Raw genomic sequence first — 11,654 nt, 5'->3', positions numbered from 1 at the left:
GTGAGTTCGAGGCCAGCCTGGGCTACAGAGCGAGATCCAGGAAAGGTGCAAAGCTACACAGAGAAACCCTTTCTCAAAAAACCAAAAAACAAAAAGAAAAAAAAAGAAAAATCCACATCAGCCCACAGCAACCTAGCTTCCCAAAGCTCAGCTCCATGGCCCTTTGTGGGGGCCCCAGGATGTGAGTTCTCCCCAAGTGTGTGTAGCGGGTGGGGCATAGGCCATGGCTCCTGCTCTAGGGTTGGTCTGCTCCCTGGAGTTCAGGTAAGAAATGAGTCACCCGAGGGTCACCTGCAGGGACAACTGAGAGGAAGCACCAGGGACAGCTTGGCCAAATGGCCAAGAGGCCATCATGCCCTCCCCCTTGGGGTCTGAGTCACAGCTTTCAGGGAAGTGGGCTAACGGGATTCCAGGGCTCCACGTGTTTGGACTGAGTCATGGAAACAGCCAGGGCGCTGGACATGGGCCGTTAAGGTGCAAGGTCCCCCTGGCAACCCCCAGCCAAAGGCCCCAGGGGCTCCCACCACTCTCTAGCCCAGCTGTAACCACTCCAGGCTGAGCCACCCCAAATGCTCTGCAAGCTACAGGGGTCTCTGTTTGCCTGGGTAGTCAGTGAGAAAGCCATGCTCTAGTCAGTCATCAAGTCTGTAGGGTGCATCCTGGGAACACATCTGGAGCCTGAGCCTGAGTCCCCCATCCAGTCGCTGCCCCTAACCCCAGTAACCGGTTGCTTCCTCCTGGCAGCCCCACCTCCCTGATCCACAGTCTGGGTGGCCCAGTCACCAGCTGGGGGACTGGTCCGACAGCATTCCTCCTCACAGGATAAAACCTGGGGCGACCTGCAGGGAACCCTACACACTGCAGCCACCTGTCCTGCCAGCCCCAACCAGCACAGCCCTTAGGTCCTCTGAGATGGCCAGTAGCCTTGCCACAGCTCCACCCCTACCAGCTGTGGTGATTTCCAGACCTCCCCCAGCACTGGGTGGGGACCAGGTCAGGATCCTAATCTTTCTGGTGCTGCTGACTTCCACAGGTGAGCCCCAAGGACCTGCTCCTCCTCCTCACCTCTTCTCTTCCCGCCTCCTCCCTGCCCACAGTCCCTCCTCCTTGCTTGACTCTTGGCTTAGCACCTTCCTTTGAGTCTGCTCTCTCCTCTTTCCATTATCTCCTTTCAGCTCCCTGTGCCTCCATCTCCGTCCCCTTCCTCTGGCATGTTGTTTACCTCCATGTTCTGTGCTTCAGTTTCCCCAGCAGCTATGAGGATTGAATGTGGGTGAGTGCTCTGGTCTCAGTGCTCAGGAGCTCCTCTCTTGTCCTTGTGGGTCTTTACCTGTCCTTATCGCTTCCCTGTGTCCTCCGTCTTCTGTTCCCCCTCCATGGTTTCCATCTTGGGTCTACTCCTTCTGTTTTGGAATAGGACAACTGCGCAGGCATTCATGGGGGCTGGGGAGGAAACCTGGGTGTTGGTGTGTGTGTCCTAAGCTCTCTTCCTACTCTCAGGAAAGTGGAAAAAAAAAATACTGATGGGCTGGGAGGCAGGGGTCTGAAGGTGTTTGGCCCAAGCAGGGCTTCAGGAGGTACCTGTGGTGTGTGTGTGTGTGTGTGTGTGTGTGTGTGTGTGTGTGTGTGTGTGAAGGTACTGAGGACCCTGGATGAGTCTGTTTGAGAGGATGGGGGGTCCTCCAGGCATGGGGCGCAGGGTTCCTCACTGCTGGGCCTGACTCTCTTTATTTTCTTTGCCCTCAGCTACCCTCAGTGCTGCCCACACCCCTGGTGAGTGTGAGCAGGGGGTGTAGGGGTGGCATGGGCAGTCTCTGTCTGTCACTCTACGGGGTAGGTCAGAAGTGGGGACTGCAGTCAGAGGGGAGCACAGAGGAGAAGAGGAAGGAATACAGGATGAAGAGCATGGGGCAGGGCATAAAACAGATGATGGATCTGGAGGAGAAAAGGGTAAGGGCCAGAGAATGAAAGATTTCACAGTTAAGGGAAGTGGGAGGGAAGGCAAGCTACAGGGCTGGAGAAAGGGAGGAAAAGGGCCATTCACAGGGACAGGGTAGGGTCTCACCCTGCAGTAGACACTGTGCTGGGCACATGCTGGGCTGGGGCACAGGCTTGAGACCTTGGAGGGCTTGGGGGGGCTGGCAGGGAAGTCAGGAGACAATTGTGTCTGCTGAGATGACAGAAAACTCTATCCCTGCCAGTGTCCCCAGACTGCGGGAAGCCTCAGCAGCTGAACCGGGTCGTGGGTGGTGAGGACAGCATGGATGCCCAGTGGCCTTGGATTGTTAGCATCCTCAAGAATGGTTCCCACCACTGTGCAGGCTCCTTGCTCACCAACCGCTGGGTGGTCACAGCTGCCCATTGCTTCAAGAGGTATGTGAACTCAGGCTTGCTCTTGACCCTGCAGGACCCATTCTTGTTTCCTGCTCCAGGTTCAGGGCTGTCCAGGCTGTTCAGGGATCTTGATCACCATCGTACCAGGCATTGTCTCACTGACAGACTTTTCTTTTTCCTTTCCTTGCAGCAGTGTGGACAAGCCATCTCTGTTCTCAGTATTGTTGGGGGCCTGGCAGTTGGGAAACCCAGGCCCAAGGTCCCAGCAAGTGGGTATTGCTTGGGTGCTGCCCCACCCCAGGTATTCTTGGAAGGAGGGAACCCGTGCAGACATTGCCCTCGTACGCCTGGAACACTCCATCCAGTTCTCTGAGCGGATCCTGCCCATCTGCCTGCCTGACTCCTCTGTCCGGCTCCCTCCCAACACTGACTGCTGGATTGCAGGCTGGGGAAGCATTCGTGATGGAGGTGAGTGTGGTTCCCCTCTAACTTTAGAGAGTCAGAGATAGTTGGGGACAGAAGGTGGATGCCACCCAGATACAGATACCAGGAGCAGGAGAGGGTAGAGGCCATGTGTACGCTACAGAGACAAGAAAAGATGAGTTGGGGGAAGGGAAGTCACAAGAACTCAACTGCCAATTTCAGGCCATCTCTAGTTGAAAGGAATCTTTGGCTATCTTTTAAAGCAATTACAGAGATCTGTAGCACCAACGACAACAAAGGAAAGAACAAAGGAAAACCTGTCCACGGTAGCCCAGGCCTTAATGCCAGAACTCGGGAGGCAGAGGCAGGTAGAACTCTGTGAGTTCAAGGCTGGCCTGGTCTACAGAGTGAGTTCCAGGACAGCCAGGGCTACATAGAAAGACCCTACCGAGAGAGAAGGGGATGGGGTATTTGCAAAGTTATCAACACAAGAATGGGTAGAAGTGGAGGAAGGGAAGATGGAAATGTAATCAGCACTGTTTTCCAAGTAGGAATAGTCACCCCCTGGTGGCAGCATCTCTGAATTGCAGGCAAAATTCCCAGGAGAAAATGTCTTCATTACCATAAAACACAATTTTTAAACCAATTCTGGAGGTTTGGAAAACTACCATCTAGAATCATAAACCAGATGAAATATAGAGGTAGAGAGAAGCAAGAGAAAGCAGATGGTAGCTAGATAGACAGAGCCTGGAGGAAGCCCAGACAAACAGAAATGATCAATGGAAGATAACAGCAGAGACCAGGAAGGGTAAACTGGGTATAGACACAAAGACAGAGCCTTAACCTGAGTCCAGAGAACTGCTCAGGCCTGGGCAGATGCTTGAACCCTGCAGCTGCAGTCTTTCCTTGGGGTCTACACCTTAACTCCAAGAGGCTGTGGGGCTGATGAAATTCGGAACCAGGGGATACCGAACACGCTGCCTTTGCAGGAAAAACAAGAGTCCTAGACAAGAAACACTATTCTGTTGTGTAGGCCTCTGTGGGCATCAGGGAGCTTATTGAAGACACAGAATCTAGGGTTACACATCCATGGTTGAATTTCCTGGGTCAAGAGGTAGAGAGCCTGGCATTAGGATGTCCTGAAAACACCTTGGGAAAGCTCAGTAGAGTGGATCTGTTCACCTTTGAGAAATGCTGGTGGGTGAATAGAGGGGACTAGATACACACACTGGGCCAACTCTCTCCTTCTGTTCTCAGTGCCCCTGCCCGAACCCCAGACCCTTCAGAAGCTGAAGGTGCCCATCATCGACTCAGAAATCTGCAAACGCTTGTACTGGAGGGGTGCAGGGCAGGAAGCCATCACTGAGGACATGCTGTGTGCTGGTTACCTGGAAGGGGAGCGGGATGCTTGTCTGGTGAGCACCTACCTTTTGTCCACCCCAACTGGGGGGTCCAAAAGCTCCATCACTTCTATGCCTCCTCCCTCAGAATCTCCTGAGGGACATTCTCTCCCACCTCTGCCTGGGCCCCCTTTAGTCTGGCTGGGCTGTTCATTTTCTTGTGTACAATCCTCAGAACACTTCAGCTGAATCACCTCAGCTTGGCAGCTGGTATTCTGAGGAAGGCCCTGTGGTTCAGAACCCTTGTCCTCTAGGGCCAGTCCCGTGACTGAATGAGAATGGTAGGATGGTGGAGCAGTTACCCCCAGGTAGCCAGCATATGGCCCGGCTGCAATGTCCACATTGCCAATTAGTGTAAGGACTTTCCAAACCTGTAAAACGGAAGTGGCCTCATCTCCTGCTTCTTGTGGTGGTGGGGAGGACATGCCACCAGAAGTGGTTCTGTTCGGAAGGTCTGTTCTTCCAGGGCCTCCACAGACCGGGTGGCTCAGTACTGCAGCCTCCACGGACAGCTAGCCTCTGCACACTGCTTGCCGGTGTATGTGCCTGATTTCTCTTCTTTTCTTCAGGGCGATTCTGGTGGTCCTCTGATGTGCCAGGTGGATGACTCCTGGCTGCTAACTGGCATTATCAGCTGGGGAGAGGGCTGTGCGGAGCGCAACCGGCCCGGTGTCTACACCAGCCTCCTAGCTCACCGCTTCTGGGTGCAGAGGATCGTGCAAGGCGTGCAGCTGCGCGGGCACTTGGCCAGCAATGGGGGCACGGGGAGCTCCTAGGCTGGGATTTGGAGGTGAACAGCCTCTAGCTGGTCTCTGCTGTAAATATGTTTTCTACCTCCCGGGGGCGCTAGCGGCCTGCAAGGAGAGCAGGGAAGTCTCGGTCCCGCCCACAGCGAGGCCCTGCCCCTCAATCGAGGACTCTGTGTGTGAGTGTGTGTGTGTGTGTGTGTGTGTGTGTGTGTGTGTGTGTGTGTGTGTGTGTGTGTGTAGTAGCACTTGCTAATGATATTTTTTTACACTTATTTGTAACCATGTCCACATATTTATTCCAGTTTCAATAAATTATTTATTCTCAGTTCTTGTGGGTTTTTTTTTCCTTCCCATGTATGGGGACGCTGACACAAGAATCCAGTTGGAACAAAAATGTTGGGATATTTATTGTTGATGTGGAGTTGTGTCTGGGCCTGGCCACCGCTCCAGCCCGATCCCTGGCCTATCCTTGCTCTTGCTCACCGATTCTCTGAGGCAGCAGGTAGGCAGGAGGCGGGAGACTGTGGCCCGAGGACTTGCCTGTGCTACACTGAGGAGTGCAGGATGAAGCAGAAGCTTAGCTCTGTGAGAATGGGGATTGGCTCCTCTTGAGGCCAGATCTGGGCCCCTCCCCACTGAGTTGTACTTGAAGCAATTGTCCCAGCCAGCCTCTGTCAGCCCTTGTCTCCCTGATCTGGGTGAGCAGCTCCATCGCTGACTCATGGAATGATTCTCCACTGAGGCTGTAAATTCCTCTCCACCAAGGAGGTGAAAAACAGTGAGACAACAGGCTTGAGTCTCCTCACCTGTCTCCTTGGAGGATGGAGGACTTCGATAACAGCATGATCCAGGCTGTGAGAGGCTCTGTGGCTTCCAGAATGTCTGCTGCCCCTCAGCCCTGCCACCCGGGCCCTAAGTGCCCCACCCAGTGGGGCCCTCCCCCAGCCTGGGCTTTGGATTTCTCACAGCTGCTCTGTGAGGTGGCTGGGTCACAGAGGCTGGATGAGTGTGGACTTGATAGTGGTTGGTACCTGGAGAGCCACCCAAAACAAGGGCCAGAAAACAGCCAGCTCCAACAGGTGACTGAGACAACTTTGCTGGTCTCCCACGGGGAAACACTGCCATCCAGGATTGTGGGTCCTGTATTCTTTGTAGAGTCCAATTCGGAAACACTTGCTCCCATTGTTCCATCCACACACTTAGAGGTGGCACCAGGGCCTCTTCAGCGTGAGGCTCCCCCCCCCCCCCCACCAGCCGCACCCTACGGGGTTGTTTTGATTTCTGTTCTTCTATTGTTAGAAAGTAATAAATGTTGTTTAAAAACAAACAGCCCAAACCGGCCACCTGCTTGTAAGGGATGCAGCTGGGAGTGCTTGGTGCTCCAGGTGTCCCAGGTGCCGGCACATGCAGGTCTGAGTCCTCTTGTGACCCGTCTGCACTGTCCCCTTACCCTCCCCTTGGTCACCTCCCAGCCCTCCCTTGCTGGCTGCTCTCCTTCCCTCAGTTGCCCTCCCCTGCTGCTAATTCCTGGGCCTTGGGTCCTCAAGCCCTTAGCCTTATCTGCTCCACCCTCCTGCGTCTGCCGGGTGGTCTTCCTGCCGGAGCCCCCAGCCCCTCTGCTCTACCCTCCTGCGTCTGCAGAGCCGGGTGGTCTTCCTGCCGGAGCCCCCAGCCCCTCTGCTCTACCCTCCTGCGTCTGCCGTGTGGTCTTCCTGCCGGAGCCCCCAGCCCCTCTGCTCTACCCTCCTGCGTCTGCAGAGCCGGGTGGTCTTCCTGCCGGAGCCCCCAGCCCCTCTGCTCTACCCTCCTGCGTCTGCAGAGCCGGGTGGTCTTCCTGCCGGAGCCCCCAGCCCCGCCCCCTGCTTGGTTCTTGCCGCTCTTTCATTCTCCTCTTTCTCTAGTTTTCTCCTTCTGTCTGTTTCTGTCCTTCACACCTTTACTCTGACCCTGTTTGCCCCAAGCCTGTGTGTCCATCCCTCATGTCCGTCTGTCCACCCTCCCTCCAATATCAGCCTTCCTGAAGTCCCTTCAGCAGTGGCTGTTCAGGTAGGGTGGGAAGCCAGTCTTCAGCTGTCCCCAAAGCATAGTGTCAGAGTGGCGAGCCGCTCCAGCAGGCTCAGCTTCGCCTCCAGCCTTCAGTAGGTCAAGTAAACAAACAAGAGAGTGGAGATCTCTTTCAGTGTGGCTGCACTGGGAATAACAAAAAATAAGGAGAGCTGGTGCCCCCCTAAGGTCGTCTTTGGGGTACTGGCATGAAGTTTAGGTTTAAATAGAGGGAAAGAGATATGATATCCTGGTCCAAATGTGGTGCTGTCAGTGGTGAGGGGACATGGACAACTCCATATTGTCCTCTTCAGGAGCCTGAGAATTCCCCTAATCTTTCTTAAATTAAATAACTAGCTAATTAATTAATTGTGTATGTATATACAGGTGCATGAAGATCAAAGGGCAATTTTCTATCCACTGATCCGTCTCACCGGCCTGAATTCCCCTCATCTTTTAGGGACCTTGATGCCAAACCAGGATTCATGGTTTCAATGCTGAAAATAATTTCAGGACTAGATGGTATTAATGAAACAGAACTAGAGATTTCATAAAGATTTATTTGTGTTTATTTTATGTGTATAATGTTTGTATGCGTGTATGTGTACCACATACATACAGTGCCCATGGAGGCCAGAAGAGGGCACTAAGTCCTCCGGAACTGGAGTTACAGAGATTGTGAGCCACCATGTGGGTGCCGGGGAACAAGAGCACTTAACCAGTGAGCCATCTCTCTAGCCCCAGGGACTTTATTAAATACTCTGGTTTCTCTTCAGATCCTATAAATCTTTTGCCTTTCACTAAAGGTATTTTAATATAGACTTTAAATGTGTGTTAAGAGAATTCCTCAGAAGAAAGTAAGAATGTAGGCCTCTAGACAAGAGTCACAGAAAAGCAACATGCTCATAAGTGTGTCCAGCCTTCTTCCCTAGGGACAGTGGCAATTGGCTGTCTTAGAGTTGGCCACATGTTCAATTTTGGCCATTTTCAACTTAAATCTCAAAAGATTGCTAAGAAACTCCCAGGCTCCTGTATGCACTTTTAATCTCTCTCTCTTTTATTTTATTTTTTTAAGATTTATTTATTTATTATGTGTCCAGTGTTCTGTCTGCATGTACCCCTGCAGGCCAGAAGAGGGCGCCAGATGGTTGTGAGCCACCATGAGGGTGCTGGGAATTGAACTCAGGACCTTGGAAAGAACAGCCAGTGCTCTTAACTGCTGAGCCATCTCTCCAGCCTTTAATCTCTTTTGATAATTGAAATTATAGGGGCCTCTGGTGATGCCTCAGATGGAATTGTAATAATAAGCCCTAGCCCTAGGGGTTTAGGACATGGCCTTCACAGAATGGGGTTTCTGGAGAAATTCCTAGAGAATTGCAGGTTTACAGCTGGGAAGGAAGAAGGATTCAAGCAGTTGGTTCTTAATTGTGCTGGTTTCTTGTGTTCTGCCTGGCAAGAGACTTCATCCAGGTTCCAGGAAGAGGGACTCCTTTCTCTCCTCATGAACTCCAGAATCTTTGTGCTTTCAGTCCTGCCCATCACCAGCTCAGCTCCAGTTTCTCGGTCAAGATGGCCTGACCAACTGGAAAAGCTGTGTGAACAAATTCTATTTATTAATTTAATTTTATTTTATGGGCATTGGTGTTTTGCCATGGGTGCCAGGTGCCCTGGAACTGGAATTATAGACAATGGTGAGCTGCCATGTGGGTGCTGGGAATTGAACCTGGGTCCTTTGGAAGAGCAGTCAGTGCCCTTAACCACTGAGCCATCTCTCCAGCCCTTAAACAAATTCTCTTTTCCAGAGATATGCTTCGCTGGCTTTGCCTTTTGCTTCTGCCAGCGTGCGATTCCTGGCGAAAGCCCCATTTCTGAAGTCCATTGTCTCAGTGGTCTCACTGTCTCAGTGGTCTCACTGTCTCAGTGGTCTCACTGTCTCAGCGGTCTCACTGTCTCAGTGGTCTCACTGTCTCAGGGAAGGTGCAAGTTTCTTTAGAGTTTCTTCATTTCTGCCAAGACGGTGACAGCCGGAGGGCCCTGGGGGTGCAGGGCTCTAGGGAAGGCCAGCATGGGAAGCGGGAGTTGAGGCTAGCTCCTGAGTGCTCTGGGATTTTATAGACTCCTCCCCACATGGAAGACTCTCTAGCACGTGTCCCATGTCCTACACGGTCCATCAGTTCCATGGCTCTTACTCTTGGGTGCATGCCCAGCTCAGGGTGCGAGGCCATATCTCCAGGCCTCCCTGTACACAAGGGACTCTGGCCCAAGAAGAACTTGCCCTGAGCATGTCCTGCTCTGGATAAGGGGCCATAAAACTCGCTGTGGGCTGCAGATGGAGACCTTGGACTACCAGGCAGTCTTGAAGGATTGACCCCCTGACTAGCAAATCTGCTTTTCCTTCAGCTTTCACCCCACTTGCAGAGCTCTGACATCCTCTCTGGTGTTGGGTGGGAACCTTCTGGCCTGTGACAGAAGTTGACACAGTAAGAACGCTGCCTGCTGTGGACCTGAGGTCTAGGTGCCCCCATCATCCACTCCTCTTTTTTTTCCTTGAATTATGAACTCTTGAAAGGACCTTCCCTCCAACCCAGTGCAAAGTTTTGGTTGCAAGGTTTAAGGGGGACATGTCCTGGGTGAGTTCCCCACAGTTTACCTCGGCATCTTGTATTCAGTGTGGGAAATGTTAGTCTAGGTAGGGGTCATGAACAGGTTCATTTCTCCAGTTAAAGGATGAAAAGGCAGGAAAACTCTGGAACACAACAGTTGGCAGCAGGGTGTTGTGGGATATTTGTGCACTGTGTGAAGACGTATTGCATGATTGGCTTAATAAAGAGCTGAATGGCCAATAGCTAGGCAGGAAGAGGTTAGGCAGGATTTCCGGGGACAGAGAGGACTCTGGGAAGAAGAGAGGCAGAGAGATGTCAATGAGACTCTAAAGAAGCCAGACACAGGTCAGAGGTAACCAAGCCATGAGGCAAAACAGTGATTAAAAAATATAGGATAACACAAAGATGCAACAAAGAAAGAGAATTACAGACCAACCCCCTCATGAACATTGACGCAAAAATACTCAACAAAATATTGGCTAACCAAATCCAAGAACTCATCAAAAAAATTATTCACCATGACCAAGTAGGTTTCATCCCAGGGATGCAAGGATGGTTCAACATATGAAAATCTGTCAATGTAATACACCACATAAACAAACTGATAGAATCCCCCGCCATGATCATCTCATTAGATGCTGAAAAAGTCTTTGACAAAATCCAACACCCCTTCATGATAAAGGTCTTAGAGAGATCAGGAATACAGGAAACATACCTAAACATAATAAAGGCAATTTACAGCAAGCCAACAGCCAACATCAACTTAAATGGAGAAAAACTCAAAGCAATCCCACTAAAATCAGGAACAAGACAAGGCTGTCCACTCTCCCCATATTTATTTAAAAAAAAAAAAATAGGTTAGTTAAATTATAAGAGCTAGTTGGGGAAAAGCCTAAACGAAGGCCAAGCTTTCGTAATTAATGTCTCTGTGTCATTATTTGTGAGCTGGTGGCCCAAAGAAAAATCTGTCTACAGAAGAGAAATCTTGGGTACAGCAAATAGGAGGAGACAGAGTCAGTGGTAATGAAAGGGAAAAATCAATAGCCATCTTGGGAGATGCTTCCCCATCCCTCCTCCAAAGGTATTTGCTGACCAGTAGTTTTAAAAGTGATCAGAATTGAACTTATAAGGCTAGGATAATAAATCTGTGTATCCTGGACTAGGTAAAACAGGATATGGGGAGTAATGGACTCAACTGACCAGAAGTTGACCTCAGAGGAGAGTAGGACTGGAACAATAAATCTGAATGTATCTATTTTGGGTTCAGCAAAAGCAGGACATAGGGAGTAAAAATTTATGTCTCTGTAGATACCCTGAATCCTGTTAGCCATCTGTAACCTCATGCTTGTAGTTCAGACAGTAACTTCAAAGAACTACCTCATCCCAGCCCCCTCGTCCAATCCCAAGCTGCACGTAAATCTTATGTAAATCCCTTCAAGTGAGTGCTGGGGCCATCCTCCTCCACCCACTGTGTAGGATGTTGGACTGAGACCAAGCTTGCTTGTTTTCTTAATAAAAACCTCTGTGTGTTTGCATCGGATAATGGCTCTGTGGTGGTCTTGCTTGGGGGTCTTGTGACCTGGGCAAAACAGTAGAAGATTCTGGGGGTGAGGAAACACATGCATGCAGCAAACACAGAGAAAAAGACACTCTGCAGAAGCGGAGCTCAGGAAGCCAAAAACATCCAGCTCTTCTTGAGGCCTGGGGTTTTAAAGTCTCTGAAGTGTTTCCCTAACTTAAGGTTGGTCAGTTCCAGGAAAGACAGGGTGGTTGATTGACACTTCCTGCTCTGGCCTTGAATTTGGTCAGCCAGTCCACCTGCAGGGCCACCTGCTGGTGAGAGACAAAAGCCCATAAGGCCTTAGTTTCAAGCTGCCAGGCTTTTTTCTCCAGTAGGGTCCAGAGGATGAAGAAGAAGCAGGCCATCTTGGAGTTTACTGTCTTTATTGCCTAGCTATGGCCTCCTTTCCCTCTGTCTATCTGTCTACCAGGGAGTCTGTTTGTTTCCTAGTCTCTCGGGAGCCTTTCACCGGGCCCTCAGCTCTCCTCCACTCCACTTACAGGACAAGGGTATTCATTCTTTCTTTCTTTCTTTCTTTCTT

At 51.1% G+C, this 11,654-nt stretch overlaps 1 protein-coding gene across 1 annotated transcript; it reads left to right on the top strand.

The window, feature by feature from the left end:
- The first annotated feature begins 912 nt into the window (after window positions 1-912).
- LOC118588353 (brain-specific serine protease 4) lies at window positions 913-4,933 on the top strand. Its single transcript, XM_036194615.1, has 6 exons — window positions 913-1,033; window positions 1,747-1,773; window positions 2,202-2,373; window positions 2,525-2,802; window positions 4,015-4,172; window positions 4,727-4,933. Exons 1-6 carry the CDS (start codon window positions 913-915, stop codon window positions 4,931-4,933), a joined length of 963 nt encoding a protein of 320 aa, XP_036050508.1.
- The last annotated feature ends 6,721 nt before the right edge of the window (window positions 4,934-11,654 follow it).

Source organism: Onychomys torridus, chromosome 8, assembly GCF_903995425.1.
Source record: "Onychomys torridus chromosome 8, mOncTor1.1, whole genome shotgun sequence".
Classification (NCBI taxonomy): Eukaryota; Metazoa; Chordata; class Mammalia; order Rodentia; family Cricetidae; genus Onychomys; species Onychomys torridus.
Note: the sequence above shows the minus strand (reverse complement) of the source record. Positions and strands in the feature narration are given on the sequence as shown.

What these genes read in the sequence shown, in the direction of transcription:
- LOC118588353 (XM_036194615.1), top strand. Translation starts at nt 913, where the DNA reads ATGGCCAGTAGCCTTGCCACAGCTCCACCCCTACCAGCTGTGGTGATT. An exon ending in CAGTGCTGCCCACACCCCTG is followed by an intron (nt 1,774 to 2,201) that starts GTGAGTGTGAGC and finishes TATCCCTGCCAG; the next exon opens with TGTCCCCAGACTGCGGGAAG. An exon ending in GGGAGCGGGATGCTTGTCTG is followed by an intron (nt 4,173 to 4,726) that starts GTGAGCACCTAC and finishes TCTTTTCTTCAG; the next exon opens with GGCGATTCTGGTGGTCCTCT.